At 49.5% G+C, this 23,659-nt stretch overlaps 2 protein-coding genes across 2 annotated transcripts; both read left to right on the top strand.

The window, feature by feature from the left end:
* Nucleotides 1-2,809: 2,809 nt before the first annotated feature.
* Nucleotides 2,810-8,067, top strand: OTOP2 (otopetrin 2). Its single transcript, XM_054645332.2, has 7 exons — nt 2,810-2,942; nt 3,523-3,951; nt 4,455-4,591; nt 5,187-5,245; nt 5,877-6,010; nt 6,451-7,340; nt 7,897-8,067. Exons 2-7 carry the CDS (start codon nt 3,555-3,557, stop codon nt 8,065-8,067), a joined length of 1,788 nt encoding a protein of 595 aa, XP_054501307.1. The 5' UTR covers nt 2,810-2,942; nt 3,523-3,554.
* An 8,598-nt stretch (nt 8,068-16,665) lies between these two features.
* OTOP3 (otopetrin 3) lies at nt 16,666-22,347 on the top strand. Its single transcript, XM_054645282.2, has 6 exons — nt 16,666-17,044; nt 18,103-18,239; nt 18,991-19,049; nt 19,595-19,713; nt 20,521-21,452; nt 22,177-22,347. Exons 1-6 carry the CDS (start codon nt 16,666-16,668, stop codon nt 22,345-22,347), a joined length of 1,797 nt encoding a protein of 598 aa, XP_054501257.2.
* The last annotated feature ends 1,312 nt before the right edge of the window (nt 22,348-23,659 follow it).

The following is a 23,659-nucleotide window of genomic DNA, read 5'->3' as shown; positions in this document are numbered from 1 at the left end:
GCTCCTTGGAACACGCACCAGCTCCACGACACATTAAAAGCTCCAATTAAGCAGCATCGCTCTGTTGGGCTCAGCACGGGGTCACACAGCAGCAATTCACCAGGTTTATGTGTCCCCAGAGCAGAGCAGGCTGTCAGACAGGCTGCTGGGTTTATCCTGCCCAATATGCCCCTATTCCATAGCTACCCCATCTCAAGCAAGGGGCAGCAGTAGCCAGAGGAGGAAGAGTGGGTCAGAGGAGCACAAACCCCCACGGCCTCCACTCACAGCACTGTGAGAGCAGGGACCTGGATGGATAATCCTGCTCTGTGTGGAGTTGGCTGAGAGCAGTTTGGTGACTGATTTCAAAGTAATACCAGGGGTGTTCACAGCTCAGTTTTTTCTCACTTAAAACAAAAAAACAAAAACAAAACAAAACAAAAACAAAACAAAACAAAACAAAACCCAAACGTTTATTTATTTATATCTCTCCCTAGTGTCACTAGGACGACAACAGCAGACCCAGTCACCATCCCTATCCCCCATCTATACCCCCCTGCCTATACCCACAGAATTCTGCTTCCCAAGGAACTGCATAACAAACTGTGCAACAGGAATCTGATAAATCAAGGAAACTCGTAAGGGCTGGAAACATTCCCTTTCTCATCTCTTTTCCCTCTCTGGAGACTTGAAAAACCGTGTGTGTAACTCGGTACTTCACTGCGATGTGCAGTGGGTGCAGTGTCTGGCCTCTGGTGTCTTTTATGCTGACACAGAATTCCCGGCTGCGCGAACCCTGGGGGAATTGCCCAGCCCCAGGAAACGTCTCCGGTGCAGCGTTCCCGGTTCCCGGGCACCCTCTGCTGTCGGAAAGATGGAGTCAAGCCTGGGTGTTGACCGAAGCACGAAGCTGTCCCAATGCATTACACCCAAGGGTGAATCGGTGGATTGCATCCCCTGGGACATGCTGATGTGGAGGAGGAATTTCCTGCTACTCTATTGTTCATTTTACCTGTAATATTCTGACCCTGGGAATGGAGATCTCCAGGGTAGGACTCTGTGTGTGTCACCATGGCCCTAGGACAGGCACAGGGTTTGGAGAGGGTGGACAGAGCCATCAGATGGGTGAGAAATGGGAGGAGAGTGGAAAATTGGGAAAGACTGTAAGACAGCATCAGGGGAGCTTGGAGGCAATGAGCAAAGAGGAAGTAAATGAGAAAGGCAGCTTATTTTTGTAAGGAAAAAAATGCCCCAAGACAGGAGGGTGGCCCTAAAGCAGTGCCAGGTGCACCCACGCAAGCTGCAGTGATTAATCCCTGGGTGGCTGACATGGCATCTGCGTCCCCGGCTGCCCGGGGACACCTGGAAGTGCATCAGAGCCAGAGTCTGCTCCCTGCGGGGTTTGCTCACCTCAACAGGTTCATTTGCACCAGCTCAGCCTCCCTGGGCAATGGGATGTAGTAGCCACTGAGGCTTTTGATGCTGGGATCCTTGCGGGTAAAAAGCAGCACAGTAACGTCTGCAATTCATTACTGACGTTATTTAATGATTCTTGTATTGTTACTAATTAAATTTGTTGCACCCTACGGTGGCTGCCAGGAGGACTGGGAGCATTGCCCGAGGCAGTGAACACTCTTTCCTCTATTGCTGGCTGGGAAGGACAAAAGAAGCACGGTAAACCAGCGCGTTTACCCCGAGGGGCCTCTGAACCTTTGGCCTCTGCAAAACATCATGATCAGCTCGGATTTACTTCTGGGAGGCCTGGGCTTCCCCTGGGAAAGGCTGCAGACTGAGAAGAGATCAACCACTCACCCCAAAAGGAATCCCCGTGGCTCAGCAGAGGCCAGGCAGGGTAGACCTGGTGCAGCTGGTGGCGGCACGGCAGAGACACAGGGGCTGTCCCTGGGCTGGGTGGTGCATCCTGAGCTCTCCTTCCCCATCACACACAATTCAGTTTGCTGTCCTGCAGTGGGGCAAGAAGGACACAAGCGGGCAGGAATGGGACTGAGAAAACACAGAGCAAATGGCCCCAGCTCTGTGCTTGCCCTGAAGGGGGAAAGCAGCAGAGACATCTCCAAATGAGGCATCTCAAGGACTAAAACTTGTCCCCATCCACCCAGAACTGCCACGGGACTTCTATAGCTCCCCCACAAAACATAGCTGGGTGAAAGGGACCTTGAGCAGAAACTGTTCCCTTACCAGCCAAACGTTTGAATTATACCTGCCCTGTGGTTTGTGACATGGTTACTCCTTAGAAGGAGAGGAGTTAAGGTCCAGAGAAAGGTGATCCTACCCTGAAAAATCAAAGGCACTGCGTCAGCAAAGGAGACCACAAATTCCTGTCCCCAAATCCTGCCCTTCTCTAGTGCTAAACCTTCCTCGTTGATGACAGCATGGGTGAGAAAGGATTAAGTTACTGTGGCACTGAACAGGTACAAATGCAAATTTCTTCCTTTTCCTCAAGAACCTTCGAGGCATGGAGTGGACTGATTTGAATAGCACAGGGTGGGGCACAGTGTTTATTCTGCTCCAGTAAGCGGAAAGCCAAGCACAAAATCATCACCAAAGACAAGTTCATCACCTAAACCATCTCCTCTCAAGGGAAGAGACCTCATGCATGTAGGGAGATGGATTTGGTGGGGTGGCCTTGCTCTCTGGTGGCCATGACCCTGTGACCGAGCAGTCCATGCCATGCTTAGCGGTGTTGTCAACTCATGCTCTTGCTAGGTAAATAACCCTTATCTCCTCATCTCTTTCCAGCTTCCCCAAAATCAGCTATTGCACAAAATGGATCACATGAGTTTCTCTGAGAAGCCCACAAAGCCCTGCTGTCAGCTCCAGATATGGTATAAATCACAGAGACGTCTCAACAGGTATAAATTCTTCAACTGACCAAGCTGCAGCAACAGGGAAACTTCTCAGCCTGGCAGGAGCAGAGATTTGGATCCCAGGCAGCAAAACAGGTTGGTGGAATGGCTTTGTTTGAATGGTTAATTCACTTTATTTCAGGCTTTTCACTGAGAATGAATAAAATGCCAAACTTGGCATAGGCAAGGGGCTTTAGAGGGCGTGACAACTCAAGTAGTTCACACTCTTCCTGCAGGAACTGCTACAAATTACGATGTGATAGTCCAAAGATTCTCAGGGGTTTCTTACCTTTTGGTGGCCTGTTCTTCAGCAAGGAAGTATAACAATTTCTCAGAATATTTAGTGTTTGACATTTAGAATTTAAACCACACTGGCTGTTTGCCCCAGGATATTTTATCCTGTGAGTGCTTTTTGGTGCTTTTCCAATTCTCGCATCAATAAACACGTAAATGTGGTGTGACCAATTAAACACACGTCATTAAACTGACCTGGGATTTTCCTGAGCAAGAGCATCTTAAGTAAAAAAAGTCGTCAGGGAACCAGGAAAGGGAAAGTTTGAAAATGAGCTCACTCTTCTTCTTGCAGTCCCTGTCTCTGCAATATCCTGTGCTCCTCATCACGTGTCCTGGGCTGTTCCAAATGCACCTCTCACTCACGGGCCTCTCTTCTTAACAGCTCTGACCCTCAGGGAGAGCCTTGGCTGAACCATGACCGAGGAGCCTGGGTGGAAGGACAGCGAGCTCGGACACCCCCCCTGCAGCATGGGCTGCGGGCACAAGGACGACAAAGCCGGCCTGGCTTCAAGCCAGATAGCATCTTTCAGCCACCAGCCCCCCTCCACTCCTGCCTCCAAGGAAGTGTGGAAGAAGGGTGGCCGCATGTTCTCCATCCTGCTGGCTGTGCACTTGGCCCTGCTGGCCTGCACACTTGTGAGCAGCGGGGCTTTCGAGAAGATCGCCGTGCACGACTACGACGTCTTCTTCCTGCTGACAGTCATGATGCTGATTGTCATCATCTGGATCATCTTCTACCTCGCTGGCACCTCCCGGTGCCCCGGTGCCATCCTGGGCAAGGACTCCCACGCCGGGCCCATCTGGCTGAGAGGTAGGTGCTGGGGCTGGAGGGGAGATACAAATTCCAGTTCCTAAATCCTGCCCTTCTCTAGTGCTAGAGATGGACAGTTAATGGGAGCATCTGTTATTACAAGGGAAGCAGCAAAGATCTGGGCACAGCCTCTTCCTGCTGATGGACTGGGGCATGGCATCGTGCCCTGCTTCAGGTCAGCTCCTGGTCCCTGCACTGGATTCACTGCCAGGTCTCCCTGAATCCACAAAGGCTCTTGGCAACTTACACCAGGATCTCTTCTGCTGCTTTTGCAAGAGCTGTTAGCACCAGCATACCAGGCTGATTCTGATTGAAAATCACTTCCAGCCAAAATTATTGTATGATTTTTTGCTGCCAAGATAATTTGGGTGCTGGGAGAGGAAAAACATCAGTAGAAGCAAAGCCTCTTCATGACAACATTTCCTCTTCTTCCTCTCATCCTTCTGCATTAGCCCATGCGTGCACACATCTGTCCAACCACGGATATTTTTGTTCTCCAACAGGAGGCTTGATCCTATTTGCCATTTTCAGCCTTGTCATGGATGTGTTCAAAATAGGATATTACTCGAGCTTCTACAGCTGCCTGTCTGCAATCAAAATCATCTACCCCATTGTGCAGGCAATATTTGTGGTGGTCCAGGTGAGATGGTTGTGCTCTGTCTTGGGGAGTGGTAGAGACACACAGGCACCAGTGGAAGGAGCTCTGATCTCTTGGATTTAGTTCAACTGCTCCCACAGCAAATGCAAGGGCTTAACTCAGCCCCCACCCAGCCCACATCTTCTCCCTCCAACCACAACAGCTTCCATCTATGGCAACTCAACTCACTCTAAGGCAGTGATTTAAACTTGTTGGCATTTTTGTCACAAACTCTGAAAAGCCCCCAGCCAGCCAGGCCTCCTTGCCCATGAAGAACAGAGGGGGAGAAGGACAATCAAGGCAGGGGCTACCTTGCAGTTTGAGGGGCCACACAGAGGACCCCCTGCTCTGGGACAATGCCAAGGAGGGAAGAGATCAGAGAGGGACAGAACAAGGATTGGCCATGGGCAGAGCAATGGCAGTGGGAGCAAAGAACATCCAGCAGAGGGCCAGCATCATGAACTAGGCTGAGCCCAGATGGACCCAAGCAAAAGAGGCTCCAGCTTGCTCTCTGCTCTGCAGGGAGATCCCTCCTTCAGAGGGGTCCTTTGCTTTCTTGTTTTGCTGGGAATAACAACTCCTTTTCTTTTCCCTGCAGACATATTTCCTGTGGGTCTCTGCCAAAGACTGCATCCACGTGCACCTGAATGTTACCAGGTGAGCACTGCTGCTACTTTAATCCCACTGGCCCAGCAGACCTGGGCATTCTGTACTCTCTCACACAGCTAAGATGTAACCAGGGGATAATCCCTTAATGCTGCCCAAAACGAAACTTGCTCAATCTCCAGCTAAACTTAGATCCCAGCTCAAGCAGCTGTGGTTAATGACCTGTAGATCTATCAGGGTTGGGATTCAATTAAAGAATACAAGCATTACTCAAAGCAGATAGTATTAAATAAATAATTATCATTAAATAATGATTCATAGTTGACTTTTTCTTCCCTGGGGAAGATAACTATGCAGTGGGCAAGCCTCAGGCTATAATGAGATCTTGCCCACTTTTGCAAGACTGGATCTGCTGGAGACCAGTTCAGATCTTTTAATTTATTCACTATTGAGAAGCTCTTTCAAAAGCAACATTAGGAATCAAGCCTTGCTAATTCTCATGAGCACAGACAAAAAAACAGGAAGAGAGTAAGGGCAGCAAAGAAAGGATCAAGATTTCTAGCCTGGGCCATTGGAGTCCTCGCACCACTTCAGGCAGATGCCACAGTCCCAAATCATGGATGGGAGAAACATGGGCTAGAGCCACTGCTTTAATGTCACAAACCTTCTCCTCCTCCTGCAGATGTGGCTTGATGCTGACGCTGACTACAAACCTGGCTGTGTGGATGTCAGCAGTGACAGATGAGTCTGTCCACAAGGCACATTCAAAGCTGAAGAAAAACATGACAGAGGAAATCTTCAGGTGGCTCCTGAAAGGTAATCTGCCTCTTTGCGAAGGCATCTGGTCCAGGGAGAGATCCCACCAGGTAGAAATTGTTCCCCAGCAAGTCAGATTTTATCCCTTTTCTGAATGTCTGTTTAGAGCTGGAGGTACCTTTGTCAGGGCTGGTTTGTTAAAACCCAAGTATGGATGTTCATTTCCAAACCTCTGTCAGAGAGGAGTCAGAGAGAAGGAAGACTCTGTACAAATGGGATGGGATTGAAGAAGGGAAGGAAAAAGAAAGATTTAACCTAACAGTTAACATTTTAAGAAATAACCTGGGCACAAGAAAGCTGATGGTGAAGTGTCCTTGTTTTTAAAGTGGTCACATATTCTTTTGTTCTTTGTTTTGATTTTCACTGACCCCAAACATCCAGGAGGAGTGTTGTTCCTTATTTTAATACCATGGCACCTGTCTGGTTTTGTCTTGTTTCAGTGGGAATGAGAAGCAGCTCAGTTGAAGAATGCAACTGCAACAGCCAAATCTGCCAGATCTTCAAAAATGGCTACTTTTGGCTGTACCCCTTTAACATTGAGTACAGTCTCTTTGCCTCTGCCATGGTCTATGTCATGTGGAAGAACGTTGGACGCTTCATAGACCACCACTCCCACCACATTCAGCGCCTGAAGTTCAAGCTCTTCCGAAGGACCTTCTTTGTAGGCATCATGTTGGGCCTCATCATCCTTGTGAGTGGTTTGGGAGTCCTCATCCTGTACGAGGTGCAGGTAAATTCCAGCACTGAATCCAGCAAGAAGAGCCAAGCACTCACCATGTACTACATCTTCAACATTGTTTGTCTGAGCCTGATGTCTCTTGTCTGCATCGGTGGCTCCATCATCTACCGGTTTGACAAGAGGGACATGGACCGGCACAAGAACCCCACCAGGACCCTGGACGTGGCCCTGCTAATGGGGGCAGCCTTGGGGCAATATGCCATTTCCTACTACTCCATTGTGGCAATCGTGGCCAGCACACCAAGGGACACTATCAGCGCACTCAACCTCACCTATGCCCTCCTAATGATCGCCCAGCACACCTTCCAGAATGTCTTCATCATCGAGGGCCTCCACCGGCAGCCCCCCAAGGAGGACTGCAAGCACGAATCTCACCAGAAGGACCTCTACGGGCTCACCTTTGTGAACATCAATGCCGTGTCCCTGCGGGTGCCCGACACTGGCAGCACCTTGGCCACCGGCGCGGCATCCAGCATGGAAGCCATGCACGCTTCTGACCTCGTCAGGTCCCTCACTGCCCCCAAGAAGATGAACTGGAGGAGGAAGTTCTTGAGGGAGATCTCCATGTTCCTGCTGCTGAGCAATATCATAGTGAGTACATGCAGGGAGAAGAGTTTGTGGGGAAGAAGAGGGCTAGAAGCACAAGGGAGAAGGGTCTGTGAAGGAAAAGGTGTGGCCAATGGAAGAGCAGTCTTTTCTGTGCCTCTGCTGTACAGAAAGTACATTAGTTATATTTATAAATGCAGAATTCTGATTCCCTTGTCCCCTAAAAAAACAAAGTGACTGCCCTGAAATTAAGACATTTCAGGCTACATCAACAGACCCATAACTTACCACCAGAGTATCAGACACAGGAGGTGGATGCAAGAGAATAATCGGTTTCAGTATTTTTATTGTGTATTAGTGGATGTGTGGGATAGATTACGTTAATAAATTACATTAAACCATTCCCTTCGCCCCCCCAAAGAAGGATGTAAAGTGACAAATATCTGGGGTGAAGTCTGGGTTTTCTTGAGACATGGCAGCACATCTCTTCTCGAAACCCATGGCCTAGGAGGTTGCTCCTTTCCTGGGAAGCTGTGACTGCAGGCCCCTGATGTAGCACACACCTTTCTCACACAGTGCTGTCTCCCATTTCCTCCCACAGCTCTGGATCATGCCAGCGTTCGGTGCCCGGCCCCAGTTTGACAATGACACAGAACTGAACTTCTATGGTGATTCCATGTGGCCGGCCATTGTGGACATTTGCCTGCCCTTTGGCATCTTCTACCGAATGCATGCCGTGGCCAGCTTGCTGGAGGTCTACATCATGTCCTAAAGAGCTCCCTTGCAAGGAAGATGAGATCCTCCTCAAGCAATCCACCTTCTTCCTACCCCAGGGCTGGGAGCTGCCCAGATGTCCCCAGGGGTCTCCAACACTGCCTGAATCATGTCCCCTTGCAGTGTTGGGGCATTTATGAACTGTCAGTGAAGATGATCCAAACATAGTCCAGATTTTATTTTTGCTACTTGTGTGTGGATGTGCCTGTGTGTGTCTGAAGTTCTTAAAGCTTAAAAGAGAACAGATAAAAGAAAGGAAGTTATCTAGGGTGGGATCATGGTGATTACCCTTGGTTCACACAGAGACTCACCTTCCTTGTAAAGCCTGTTCACTCCATGCCACTGATGGACTCTCCAGAGTGTTCTCAGCACCCTTGGGCAGTCAGAGCCTCCCTGCACACAGAGATCTGGAGAGTGCAAGGGGCTGACAAAGGCCTGGAAGGACAGAAAGGGAAACCACTTCACCTCCTCATATGGCCAGTCGGAAATCACTCCCCTGCAGAGATGTGAAAAACAAACTGGTGACCACCAAAGGCTTTGGGAAACATTTTAATCTTTCCTCTCTGTATTGCCCATGTGTATGGGCCCTCTCAACACTTCCCTGTTCCAGCCCATGCCTTCCTCTCCGGGAAGCTTCACTGCAGCCTCCTCTTCCCAAGGAGGGAGAGCTGTGCCTGTGGTCCTGGGCTAGCCCTGATATGGGATTGCTCTAGCACACTTTTTTCTCAGCTTTCCTGAATCAGGGCTCAAGAATCATAAAGATGATGTGGGCAATACAGTCTGGGGGATAATAAAGAGATTTTTCTTTTTTCTTTTCTTTTTTCTTTTTTTTCTTTTTTTAAATACATAATGATTTTTTTAAAAAAATATATGAACATTTTTGTATGCAAAGTTATTTATTTATTTTCACGGTAACTGAACTCCTGAAGGGGCCCTATGACACAGAAATCAATGCAATGCTGAGGCCAGTTTGATCTCCAGCACCCTGAAGGGATGCTGGTGCTGCATCCTCAAGCCTGTGTGTGCTTTGAGGCTTAGAGTACAGCCCTGCACCCAGACCCTGTGGCCCTGACTCAGCTTTCTGGGTGCCTGCAGCTCTCCACGAACCACTGAATGATTGAGGAGGCTTTCAGAGCACGAGTCCTGGGCTGAAGGAGTAGAAATAGGCGTCTCTGCTGTACCCAGCATCCAAGCAGAGCCTCAGAAAGCCCCCTCTGCCAGGACAGGAAGGTGCATGTCAAACTGGCACAGCTGAGCTCTGTTTGCATCCTGAGAAATCAGGGTTTAACCATTCTAATAAAGGCTTTATTGTTCCATCAGGGTTTATCGTTCCCATAAAAAACACTGCAGAGGTGGAAGAAACCATCAAGCCTTTTCCTATGGATGTTTGCACATCCACCAAGGAAAAAATAATAAATGGAAGTCACGGGACTTGAAATGGAGTGATGCAATTTTCCACCCTACAGACCAGGCTGACGTGTTTCCAGCCACCTTCCCCTGCAAGTCCAGATCACCAAACCAGCAAGGACCAGTGCCTCTGGCTGGTCTGACACCAGTGTTCCTGTGTGCCAGCAGCCTTTCTCTGAACTGGGTAGAACATGGGGGAAAGCCCAACTTCCCCTGCCCTCAGAGGGCTGCACTGATCCAGCATCTCCACTTGGGTCGATCCTTTCCCTCACCAGCCTGGGAGTCTTCCCAAGCCCAACTGACCCTCCAAAGGCCTGGTTCTATTTTTACTGTTGATCTGGTAAAGATAAAATCTTCCTCTAGAAACCTTACCTTTCCTAAAACAAAAGCCTCATTATTCTGTGGCTCCTGCAGTTGAAATTAAGTCAGAGAAGAGACGCAAACAGTGCAGACGTCAGTCCTACTTACAGCTCCACACATTGTTTGAGCCCAAGCTGCTGAGCACACACAGGGGCAGAAAACACTTTTAATCACCCAATCTATTCCCAGGGGGCACACCAGGTTTCCTCCTACATGCTCTTGCTGGTTCCTGCTCCCAGGTTCCCAGGAATGGGTGCCCTGGGTCAAGCAGGGCAAACTTGGAACTGCTCTTTTCTTCTGGACAGCTGTTGTAGGGGCACTTCTGGGGCCAAATAGATTCAGGACGGATGTGAGGAGAATCCCCCAACAATTCAAGCAGCTCTGATACACGCAATAATCCCAAATCAACTTCTCCAGGGTGCGTCAGCTGGAACCCCACAACATTCAACCACAGTCCTCTTGGGATAAACCAAAACACTCTGGGGATGGTAGAGGCTCCACAAGGATCCCTGGCTAATCTGAGGTATCTCCAGGCTGCAAGCACAGGGATGACAGGGGCTTCCAAACAAGGGCTGAATTCTTCTTCTGCCCTCCAGCCACAAACATCTATCTTGGGAAAAGCAGTAGAATGGGAAAGAGCTAGTGAACCCCAGCTATATACACAAAAAAAGGAGTATATAAATATAGGGGGGTATATATATAGCCAGAGGGAAAGCGAGCACAAATGCATAGAAGAAAAAAAAGAAGCCTAAAAATCTAAACCCTAAGAAAACTCTGCTGTAAACTCTCTTGTGTGCTCAAGGATACTAGAAGGTATCAGCTCATAGTCAGTTACTGTGCAAAGGGGTGTGCTCCAAGGCTGATGGAGAATCATCCAAAGGTTCTGGGCGATTCCTTGGCACATTCAGTCTCCCAGGTGTGTCACCCAAACTGAGGCGCAGCCCTGGAGCAGGCACTGCCACATCCTAAGTGCACAAATCCATGCCTTTCCTTGAAGTTCCTCTCTGGCAGGTGACACAGCTGACTGCTGGCTGCTCCATCACTGCCCCTTTCCCCTCAGAGCTGGGACACAGCTCCTCACAGCCCACCTAAAAAACAGGATGCATCTTCTTGATGGAGGGTTTGGTGGAAGGGGAGGACACCACAAACACAGTACCCAAGTTATGGAAGGGATCACGCTTGGCCCTTTGTACGCACATCCCCATGTCAGATCCCTGCAGAAAAGCACTGCTGGTAGCTCCATCTTCCTGCCTGGAAGGAGGGAAACTGAGGCACAGGAGCTGGCTGAGCAGAGAGCCTGTCAGACCAGAGAATGAGGCTGGGCCCCAAGGCCACCAGCAGCATCTTGCTAACTGCTCCTGCCAGAGCATCCTTACGGAGCAGGGATTCCATTCCCATTAAGGGATGGGGAGCCAGGACAGAGATGGGCCTCAGGGTGACTGTTTCAATGGCAGTCACTGCAAATGAAGAGCTACAGGAAAGCAATGGGCTGCCCTGGGTGCACCAGATCCTCCCAGGGGCTTCCAGATTCACCCACTTTGGTATAAAATCCACTTTGGTCTCCCAGCTCCAGATTTGAGCACCTGCTGTGTTGCAGAGGTTTGGTGGAACCCCCAAACCCCACAAATAAAAATCACTCCCCAGGGGTTGGCAGGGTTAAGAGCTCAGCACTGTTTGAGCTCGGGTGCTCCAGTTCCAAGACCTGAGACAGCATGTGAGAGTCAAAAAGGTCTCAATTCAGACTCTGGCCTGAGGGACATGCTGCCAGAGCCAGCAAGAGTGAGCAGCAATAGAGGGAAGAGAGGAAGAGCAGGAGATCAGAAATCATTGCTCAGAAAAGAGCAGGGAAGGCCATAGCCAGGGTCAAGCCTGAGGCATCATCCCACCCCACCTGGGTTTTGCATCTTCTCCTCTGCTTCTTAATCATCTGTTATTTGAGGGTGAGATTTGTTTTGTTAGGGAAAAAAAAACCAAAACAAAACACCATTTATCTGAGTGGTTTGCTCTGAGGTGTGTCCGAGATGGGAGGAATCCAAGTTAATTATTATCTGTCAGTACAGTAGATGGAAAGTGGATGGATTGAGAAGGTCACAAGGCTGGAGATGAGGGATGGGATTGCAGCACAAAGTGCCTGTGAATAGGATTGGCTCCAGCAGTGTGCTGAGAGCCAAGTCAGGAGGTGGAGGCAGAGGAGGCATTTCCCAATGGTCCTTAGCAGTGAGGAGGAACTCAGTGCAGGCAGGAGGTCAAAAGGACCTGGACCAAGAGCCAGCAGGGAAGATAGAGACACGCTCACAAGGGGAGCCAGGCCATACCCCCAGAACCCATCGGAGGGGATGGAGGGACAGAGCTGGGCAGTGCAGCACAGCTCACCCTCACCCACGCTGAATGAAGCTGCTCTTTGCAGTGACCCCAGAAGTCTCTCACTCCCAGCCCCAAGGAGACGTCACCGCCGTGGTTATCAATGCCAAAGGAAGGGCGTGGGCCAGCCGGGGAGATGTGAGGAGCCCCGTGTTCCTCAGGTGGCCTTTGGGCAAACACAGTGGCTGGGCACGGAGCTCCTTCCTCCCAGGGCTTGTTTACTGACCTGCTGGGCCTGGCCTGGCTGTTATCACTGCTGAGTGCACAGATAGCACCATTAATAAGCACACTGCTGATAGCAGGGGGGCAAACATTGCTCCTAACGTTTACAGCTTTCTCCCAACCTGTGAGTAGAGGCAGCTTCTCCGGGGCAGTGATTCCTGTGATCGATCCAGTGACTTGGACTCACCTTCTCCTTTCTTGCACGCTTGCTTACTTAATGATTTAGTTAAACTTGTGCCAATACATTCCAGTAAAATAGCTGCTCTTCTTCAAATTAAGGACCAAATAAGGAGGATTAACCCATTTCCCAAAGCTTTAAAACTCCTCTGGGTTCAATTTCAGCTCCAAAGCCAAGATAGGGTAAATCAGGCTAGGAAGGATGCCTCATCTTTGCAACACAGATGCCCAGTCCCATTGACAAAACTACTAAATCACAGCAGGCACCAGCATTTTATTTCAGACCAATCTTTGAAGGAAAAACTTCCAATTTCAGCCAAACTTTAGGATACATTCAGACTCATGGCCTCCATTTCCTACTTCTGTATGGCTACCCCAATTTAGGATCATAGCACTGAAAAAGATCAGATTTGTGAATGACTTGCGCAGAAATAGTTGGCTTTAGCCAATAGAGGCCACCAAATGGCTCTTGGAATATCCCAGTTCCCTGCTGATCTCTGGAACAGATTCTGGAAAAGAGGCAGGCCCCTGAAAGAGCTCAATTGCACTCAGAGGATCTCAAAACATGAAAGCAAGGACATCCAAGTAGGCTTCCAGACAGACTGGAGATGCTGATGCTTTGGGGGAAGGCAGAACAAATCCAGCCATGGGTATTCATGAACACCTGCCCAGACTGGAGCACCTGGGCTCCACCACAGCAGTGCAAGGGCTTGGTCAGACATTAAACATAACCTTTTGCAGGCAGACATCAAACAATGGCTGCACCAGCACACACCGGGTGTTCTCACCCAGGAGAAATGGGGCCCTTTCAGTCTTGTTTTCCACCCCTTTCGTCACATCCCCACACACGATAACCTGTGCTCCCCCAACCACTCCTACCCCTAATCAGCTTCTTGGGAATTATTTCATGGCTCTGAACTCTCAGCTCATGTGTTTGCCAGCTGTAAGGACCTCAGGGCTTGGGGGTTCATCCTGGGACACACAAATAAGTCCTCTCCTGATGAACCTTCTAAACTCACCAACACAGAAATGCTGAATCCTTCCTGCCAGCCACAAACCTGGGGCATCAGCTCACCACAGAGTCCCAAGTGAGAATCAATTTGTCCTGCAAAAAGGCAGGGATCAAGAACAGCACAGGTTGGACCTAAAGCATCCCTGACCACATTTGGCCAAGGCGGTGGGGCTGGCACATGTGGGTCTCACTCTGAAATCAGCATTAGTAGGTTGTAGTTATCACCCTCAAAAGCAGCACCTTTCTGCCAAAAAGGCATCAAACTGGTGGGTGTCATTCCTGCACCAGTGCAGGGGTGGACTGCATCTTACCTTTTGGGTAAGATGTGTGCCCTGGATAAAAGCAAAAAGAAATCGGACACATGAGGAAAAAAAAAATCTTAGGATCTACCTAAAAACAAGGGAGTAGGGAACTCAAGTGGGTTTTGGCTGAGGCAGTGTGGGTAAGCACTCCCAACACAAGCCTGTGCCAGGAGATTAGCTCTACACCTGCCTGAGCCATGGCACAAATTAGTCACCACCGTTGTGGTTTTACCAGTTGGCAGAGCTGTTGGTGTGAGGCAACCCAGCAGGTGCATAAAGGAGCTGCTCCCCATTGGCTGCCTGTGGCAGATCTGAGAGCTTCCCACTGAGTAATTAATGAAATGACAATAATAGACACAAAGTAAACAAGGTGGAAAGAAAATAAATCAATGGGCTCGGAGCAGAGGCTGCGTTTAGTGAGGAGCAGCCCTGACGACTCCTGTCTGCACCTTGGGTTGTCAGAGTCTCCCGTGCATCCTGGTGGCATTCCAGCCACTGGCTTCAGATCGGCTGCACCCGAGGCTGGGCCGGCTCCTCAGGCAGCAGAGGCTGCAGGCAGGTAAGGGCTGGGCTTGGCTGCTCCCCACAGCACAGCTACGGGGTCAAGGGCTTGGGTCCCTCTGTGTGCAGTCCTGTCTGGGCACTTGGGTACCTCCTGGTGCAGCCTGAATGGGCTTCCTGCTGATTTTATGGCCTCTGAGCTCCCTTTGGAGCAGAAGAGCTATGGTCCTAGAAGAGAGGAGGGAGTTTGCCCCTCTGCCACCAAGTTAGCAGAATTTTGGAGAAAAATGGGGAAGAGTTTAGGATCAATCTCCACCAAGAGATGTGCCAAGGAACTCAGGGCTTGGGGGTTTATTCTGGGACACACAAATTATTCTTGTCCTTCCATGGAGAGGTCCATCCTCTCCTAAATAACCCTCTAAACTCACCAACTTATAAAGAAATGCTGAATCTCTGCTGCCAGCCACAAAACCCAGGGGATTAGCTCACCTCAGAGTCCCAGGGCAAGGGCAGATAGAGCACCTCTGTGCACATGTAAAGGAAAAGGGAAACACTAAATTTCAATCCCTCCTCAAACAATTTCTCCCCAAGACTACCTATCACAGAATGTTTAAGGTTCCTCCTTCTCAAACACATCTCAGGGGGCTTTTTTTCACTCCAGCCACCCTTGACTGCAGTGACTGCTGGAACCTGGGCTCTTAGGACTCCGGAGCCAGGCCAGGAGTGGGGAATGCCTCGGGATGGGGATTTACCAGAGGCAGAACCCTTACAGCCACTTGCTCTACGATGCCAGACACAAGCCAGGACAGGGACCAGGCAGAGGAGAAAGGAGGAGGCTCTCAATCTCGAGGTTCCACAAGGAACAATTCATTCCAGGAGAAGGGAGCAGGACAAAAAGCCCCTTGCTCTATTGTGCAAGGGGTTTTGCTCAGATACAAGTCAGCGGGTGGATACAAACAGCTAACTAACAGGGAATCCTCAGGGGAGGAGTGAGGGGATTCCATCAAGCATCTGGGGCCAGTTGGGGTAGCAGGGTGGAGAGGATGGGCCTCATGGGCACACGGGGCTTCCAGGAGTAGGGGAATTCCAAAGGGGTGTTGCAGACACGGATTGGCCCGAGGTTTGAGTGGCAGGGAAGGTTCGGGAACAAAAGGAGCTGGGTTGCCTTGACAGGCAGGGAAAGAGCTGGAACAAGGGGCGGGGAATGGCATGAGGGACAGCTTTGAGGGAGGGTAAAACCCAGGGGTAAACCAACTCGGGGAGAACAGGGGAGTACAACACAACAAAACACTTAACAAGGAATCAATAAAATAAATTTGAACTGCAACACTTCACTACAACCAGAGCCACGCTCTGGAATGAAAGCATCTTTCCATGTACCAAGTCTATAGAGAGGCTGATGTTGCCTTTATGTCAGCAAGATTTCCCTCTCAAGAGCAGTACAGCCCTACCAAGATTTTACCGAAAGCTGGATGGAAAAGCTCTCCGGCTCTGACAGTCTGCCTGGGCCAATCCCTCCAGCTCCTCTGTGTCAGTGTCCTCACGGCCTTGTGCTACAAGAGCAAAAGGAAAGAAAAACAGGTACTGATTGTTTCCCAGTCTCAGCCCACCTGGGTGGGAGTTGGGATCTTCTCCCAGCAGCTTATTCCAGGCTTTACAGATCCTTTGTGTATTCTCTCCAACTCTACCACAATTTGTGTGACCGTTCAGGGAGCCTGTAATTCTCAGAGCCCAAAATCAACAGGAAGAGGTTGAACCCATCAATTGAAAATCAAACAGCTCTGAATTTCAAAGCAGGTCTAAGCTTGCTCTTCATTTCCATCTAATCCTTAGGGCAACAAAGGGTAAGGAGAAAACCTGAACCCAGGGCTGGAGAAGCTGTGAAGGGTATGGGTGGGAACGGTTTGAGCACCTCTGGTCCCAGCAGCTCCCTACTGGGGAGGTAGAGGTATCAGACACCCACTTTAATCCCATGTCTCTGGACATGTTTTGGCAGAAGGGCCTTTCCCCAGTGCCCTGCAATGACTCTGTCCACTGGGAAATTTTTAATGCCTAACCTGGGCTAAAAACCAATCTCCTTTTCCTCTTCATCCAGCTTCTGTAGAAGGAAGGAAAAGCTGCAAAGCAAGGAAGGGAGGTTACTACACAGTGAAGTGGCCTTCACAGCAGAGCATACAGCCTCCCATCTCAGCACATCCCCCCTTTAAACATCCCTTGTTTTCAATGCAGCAGGTGATCCCCAGGCAGATGAGCTATGTCTGACAAGAAAGTCTCCTGCCGTCACTGCAAGAGCGGATCAGCATCAGTCCCAGCAGACACCACCACGATCCACTATGAGAAGTTCTGGCTGTACCGTCACTGCTCCTCGGTGCAGCAGAGGCACCAGCAAGCCCAGAAGGCTGGGCAGCTCTTCTCAGGGCTGCTGGCCATGAACGTGGTGTTTCTGGGCAGCGCCTTCATCAGCAGCATGATCTTCAACAGGGTGGCCATCACTCTGGCAGATGTCTGGATCCTGCTCTCCATCCTCAAGGTCTTGTCCCTGTTCTGGATTATTTACTACCTGATGGGCACCAGCCGGCAGCCACACGCCGTGCTCTACAGGGACTCCCATGCTGGACCCATCTGGGTTAGGGGTAAGTTCTGCTTTTATTTCTTCTCTCATGCCTTCTTCCAAAGGCTTGGAAGGCAAAGAAATTCTTCCCCTGTTACTAGAAGAGCTAGAAGCTGTAGGATATGCAGTCAGGGCATTGGGAACTTCCCGGTTCTTGTCAGGCTGATGGGCACAGTAGGTGCCATGGAGTGGAAGCAGAGCAGCCAGGAAAGCCTGAAACTGGGCTCCCCTTCAGCCTCCAGTCGAATTTCGCTCTCTGGTCCCTTCACAAAGAGAAATCCAGGCATAACCCCTTTCCAGGACAGCAACTGAGCACCGTGGGAAAACCATAGGAAAGGTTTTAGGCAGAGTACTTTGAGAAGTGTGTTTATCCTCCAAGAGCACCAGTGGCCCTATGTCACCATCATCCTCATTTAACATCACCGCAGCCTTGCTGCCTAGGGGAGGATTCTTACCCATTGAGTCACATCTCAGTGACACCCAGGCTTTCCTGGGAGATTTTCCCTCCAGTATTTGCCCCACTTTGAGAAATTACCCTTCTCGCAGCAGCCCTGCCTCTGGTCTATCATGGAGTTTTTAATTAGGCACTGTCTTGTTAACTTAAGCATGGAGAATCAATTGAAGGAAACTGCAAGGTACTTGAGTACCTAAAGCTGCAGAGGCATGTCCAAGGCAAAAGGGAGAAACAATCAAAGGGTTCCAACTCCTGCAGATGGGACTGCTACAAGCCTTAGCAGACTTGTGGTCATTGCAGGTTTCCTCCCACAAGGCAGAAAGCATGATCCACCGTTAACTTACCCCTGTCATTTCAGATTGTACAAAAACCCCATCCCCACCTTGCATCCAAGCACCAGAAAATACCTTGCATTTTCCTAACACCTTTAACCAGTCAAAGCACGCAATCAGGTTCAGGACAAAGGCTCTCCTTTGTCCTCCTCTCCTAAAATCATGAGAATTCCAGGAGAAAGACTGCTAACTCCACACAAATCCAAGAAGTACAAGGCCTCCTATCCCCAGACAAGCTCAGATGCTCAAGAGACATATCTGGGTTTATTTACTGGTCCTTTGCTCTTTGTGCAGGGTCAGTGCTGCTATTTGGCAGTTGCAGCATCCTCCTGAATGTGTTTCAGATTGGCTACAGCACAATCCTCGTCCACTGCAAATCCAAGGTGGAAATTTTGTTTCCTGTCATTGGAATCCTTTTTATTTGCACCCAGGTACTGCACATTACCCTTCTGTAAGCTTGTCTGTTCTCTCTGTCCCATTCCTGGGAGCCCCAGGGCTGGGGGGAAGCTGGGAGATGTGGGAAAGTGAATGAACATGGGGCATTCTCCTGAGCACTGAAAGCATTAAAGCATCACACACCACTTCAAATGCTACCTGCACTCCCTGTATGCCACCTAGAGAGACAGGGGAGAAAGATTCAAAATTTACCCTAGAAATACCTGACATACCATAGGACCCAGAGGAATTTGCTTTGAAACAAAGTAGGAGGAGAGGAAATTTCACATTTTGCCAGAGATGTCTTTGCACCAGTCTGTGCCTCAGCTCCTCTTTGTACTTGCCAATCCATCCACCCAACAAAATCCTTTCCACACAAAGATATCTCACACCATTTTCACCTTGTTATTCAACACCAGCCTTCTTCTTTACAGACCCAAAGCCATATTTGAAAAGTAAACTAATTCACACCTCAGCAGCAAATACCCACATGAACAGGACAGAGGAACACGGAGCTCCAGGATGTGCATTCAGTGCAGTCACACGTAAATGCTGCCCTTACCCAAGGATACCAGCACCTGCCTCAGCACTGGGGTGCAGGTGCACACATGTCCCTGCAGCCTCACAGAGAGGCAGATTTACTCCTGCTAGGACCTGTACCTTCTTGTCTACCTGTTTCTTACCACCATGTGTGCAGCCAGCTGCCAACTTCACCCTGCTCACAGTGTTATTGTTCTCCGTTTGCAGGCTTACTTTCTGTGGCATCACTCTAAGGACTGTATTCAAGTCCAGCACAACTTCACCAGGTAAAAAACGAGGACAAAAAATGCCTTCTACTGCTCTAAAGAAACTTTTCCCTTCTGCCTGTGATCTCCATTATGATTCCTGCTAGAAATGTGTGCATCTGATCCTATACAGACCCTATATTTTGGGTGATACAAGAACCAAACTATGCATTGTTCAGACCCATTCTCCCTCCACTGAACTGAGCTCACCAGCTCCCTTCAGTTTTCCTTTGTGCCTTGGAATGCTGCAAAGCTTCTTCCTTCCTCCCAAACATCTTCCTGTTGTCAGGCACCAGCTCACAGACTGGAGGATGGGGGAGGGGGGGGGTCTCCCCTTTCCTATTACTCGGAGATGTCTCAGCTGAGGCCAGTTTCACCAGGCACTGCCTGCCCTGCTCCTTTGTAAATGGCAAGTGGGAATATGCTCAGGTGTGTTTATGCAAAGCCACACCCCATGGGCCTCAGGTAGAGCGGGCACAAATCTGTGCATGGGCCAGCAAGAGGGGAAGGACACACTGGCTGTGAACCATCCCCAAACACTGTACAAGTCCTGTGTCTCCTCCAAGGTGTGGGCTGATGGTCACCACAGCCACCAACCTTCTTGTCTGGCTCCTGGCCGTGACCAACGACACCCTGCACATGGAGATCGAGTCTCAGCTGCGCGAGGTGGAGCAGCGATTCTCAGGCAAGGCTCCTTCTTCACATCCCCATTGGTGTTAGGCTGACACAGGTGACTTCTAGGAAAACATTTCACAGAATCACAGGATATACTGAGTTGGAAGGGACCCACAAAGATCAGCCAGCCCAGTTCTTGACCCTGTACAAGACCATTCCCAAGTAGTCTACCACGTGCCCCAGAGTATTGTCCAATGCTTCCTGAACTCTGTCAGGCTTGGTGCTGGTGCACTTCTCTGGGCACCCTCTGGGTCTCAGTGATTCAGATATCTCCAGTTCCTCCAGCTGCAACTTCCCTACTATTGGAGGTTGTCTCAAGAAAATGGGCTGCAAGGGGAGAAGATCTTTACCTGGAGGGAGGGGATCTGCTATGAAACCCTGACACTGAGGTCTAGGAAAGGAAAAGCCCACCATGAATTAGCATTTTTGCTCACTTTTTCCTATTAACTGTAAGCACAGGATTGCCAGACTAGAAGAGGCTCATGTAATTGCTGTGGTCTTCTTTGTAAGGATATAGAGGAATAAAGGGGAATCTAATATTCCAGGGGGAGAAATAGAGAAGGCTTTGTTGTGAAGGGAGTGTCTCATCCAGCACCTGTGATGTTGACCATAGATAGGGAAAGACATTAGCTAAGCTGTGTTATTCTGAATCCTCATATACTTCAGGACTGAGTAGTAGCCATATAACTTCCTTGTGATCCCTGTTTCTGAGGCACAGACACACATGTTGTGCCTGCACTCAAGAAACTCCCAAAGACAGTTGTGCCATCCAGGTCATCTCTCTCTTAATTGTCACCTTCCTCTTCTCACGCTCCAGGCAATGAGACTGCCTTGTGCACATGCCCAAACACGACCATCTGCAAAATCTTCCAGGAGGGCTACATCCTGCTCTACCCCTTCAACACCGAGTACAGCCTGGTCTGCTGCTCCGTGCTCTACGTCATGTGGAAGAATGTGGGGAGACGCATCAGCCACCACCACAACCTGGATACCAGGCCCAAATTCAAGCTCCAGGGGGTGGTCTTTGGGCCAGTGCTGGGCACCAGTGCTGTAATCATCGGGGCTTGTGTCTTTATGATGTACCAGATCCAGGCCACCAGCTTGGACCCCAGCCGCCAGGTCCTTGTGATCTATTATTCCTACTACATTGTGCTCCTGCCCCTGATGAGTGTGGGTGCTGTGATTGGGACAATCATCCACGCCTTGGAGAAAAAGGAGCTGGACACAGTGCAGAACCCAACCCGCAGCCTGGACGTGGTCCTGCTGATGGGGGCAGGCCTCGGCCAAATCTGCATGTCCTACTTCTCCATTGTGGCCCTGATGGCCAGCAACCCCAGAGACCTGCTGAACAGCCTTGCCCTGGCCTACTCTGTCCTCATGATCCTTCAGAACATCACCCAAAATGTTTTTGTCATCGATGGGCTCCACCGGCGGCACGTTGTAGCAGCAGCTGAGGCCAAACATGCCAGACGCTCCGAGCAGTACACGGTGGCTGCAGAGCTGCCTGGGGAAGAGGAGACCACGCTGAGCAGCATACAGGAGCACAGCCAGACACCTCCTGCCAAGGAGGAAGACACTAAAGAAGAGCAGAATCATGAAGCCTACAGCCAGAGACGAATGAGCATGCTGGAGCTGGGACAGGAGATCCGGAAAGCTTCCCTGTCCTACATCCATACCTACTCTCACCTGAGCTGGAAGAGAAGAGTATTGAGGGAGATCTCGTTCTTCTTAGTTCTGAGCAACATCATAGTAAGTATTGTGCTCTCTGCTCTGTCACAGCTCTGCCTGAGCCATGGTGACCTGTGACACAGACATGATCTCTCTGTCTTTCTCTGTATTCCAAACAAAAAACCTTTGCCCACCAAGTCTCAAGTACTGGTAAGGCAAGCCAAGACCAGTTTTGCTGATAATACCCCACCCTCATAATTAGGAAGTCTCTCTTTTACCCTTAGAGTCAAGTATTACTGTGTTTCATGGGAGGAGACAGCTAATGAGTCCTTACTGGCCAAGATTTTAGCCTCTGAAAAAAAAACCCACTAGGCTTATTAAGGGTGTTTCATGAGAAACATGAAAGAAAATGTCAGGCACCAGCATTAAGTCTCTGTAAACATGAGTGTCCAGGCTTGAAACTCACACAGTAAAATACACTGTGGTCTGGGATCTTGAATCAACACTGCAGCCTTAATCCAGTGAAAACCCATTGCCCAGGGAAACAATGAAATCCTGTAGAAAGAGAAGCAGGCTGGGGCAGAATGGGGCTGTCTTTAGGTTTCCAGGGATTCAGCAGGATTTGAATTACAGAAAGGAGTCAACAGCATAACTGTGGGATTTTCCTTCTCCTCCCTGGCAAGGTGACTACTGTGATACTCCTGAAATATTCCTACAACTCTTGAGCCAGTGCTGAGATTAGGGTGCAAGTAGGGGACAGTTTGTCATCCTCTGACTTGTGTTTCTTTCCCTCACATCTCTCCAGTTGTGGATCATACCCACATTTGGGTCTCACCCCCTCTTCGAGAATGGAATGGAAAGGTCATTTTATGGCTACTCCACCTGGTTTGTGATCGTGAACTTTGGACTCCCCTTGGCTGTGTTTTACCGCATGCACTCCGTCGGGGGGCTCCTGGAAGTCTACGTGACAGCCTGAGCCAAGCTGGACCCCCACCCCAGGGGCTGGGAAGAATCAGTGATGCTGAACAAAGATGCAGTAAGCAGTAGATATGCACATGGAAGCTTCTAAGACTTTTTCCCTCCAGCTTCTGCTTGGACTTCTTGTACAACATCACAGTGAATTTCAGAAGTGGTTCTTTAGTATTATCCTTTTCCACCATAGGGAATAGACTCAAAGCCCATAAACAAACTCTCACTACTCTCAGGAATCACACATGCAGTCAGCAGTCTGCCAGTGGATGCTGTTTGGCAGCAAATGGGACTTTAACAACTCCTGTTGAGATCTTCCAGATAAAAAAATGCAAGGGCAGCCTTCAGCAAAAGCTATGAAGACTGGCCTACACCAATTCAGAAAATCAAAAGCAATAAAAAAATAAAAGCTATTACATGACCTTGCCTTACTGAGAATAAACACTACTTCTTCCTACAGGCCCTCCCAGAGCCTCAGGTGGGAATCACTAGGGAAGCACTGTGGGTGATCTTTACACACCACAGATGATGTTATCACTGTGTGGACTAGCCAAGGTCCCATCCTTGTACGAGGACTAGTTCAAGAGCAAGGCACTGCCACATCCACTGTGAATCTTTCCCCATCCCAACACGTCGGCCTTGCTGCTGCCTTGCACACCCACAAACCTTTCTCGAGGTCACCATGCACAAAGGAAGGCAGCTGCAGAGGTGGCTGATGAAAGACCCATTGGGATGTGTTCCATAGGGATGCTTGCTTTGAAAGCATGTGGGAGAGGCAAGGGGCTTGTGACTATGGGTCCAAATCCAGAGCCTGATGAACTAAAATAAAGGGACTGAGTGTTCATGTGTGTCTTGTGAAACCTCTGGGTCTGCTCTGCACTCAATGAGCTCAAGGTCAACTCACTTAAATTGCTCTTACATTCAGAGGTTGTATGGGGCTCTGAGCAACCTGGCCTTGAGGAAGGAATTCCTGCCCAGGCACATGAGCTTTATGGTCCCTTCCAACCCAAACCATTCTGGGATTCTATGAGATTTAAGAGCAGGCCTGCTCTATAATCAATCAAAATCTGTCATGACCCTTAGCCAAGCATGGCACAAAAGGCATTCTCATTATTGCTTCTATTCCTTTGTTCTACTGTTCCAGGCTCAGTGTGGGTTTAGCATTAGAGCCTATTTATGGGGTTTTTTTGGGATTCGCTAGTAAAGCAAACTCTCCCAAGACAATAACAGTGAGGATTCAGCATTCAGGCAGTTTTCCTTTCTGTAAAACTCTAAGTGAGACTGATTGCATGAGCATGAACTTTGCCCAATAAGTGTTT

Source organism: Agelaius phoeniceus, chromosome 19, assembly GCF_051311805.1.
Source record: "Agelaius phoeniceus isolate bAgePho1 chromosome 19, bAgePho1.hap1, whole genome shotgun sequence".
NCBI classification, from domain to species: domain Eukaryota; kingdom Metazoa; phylum Chordata; class Aves; order Passeriformes; family Icteridae; genus Agelaius; species Agelaius phoeniceus.
This window is presented reverse-complemented; position numbering and strand designations above follow the sequence as displayed.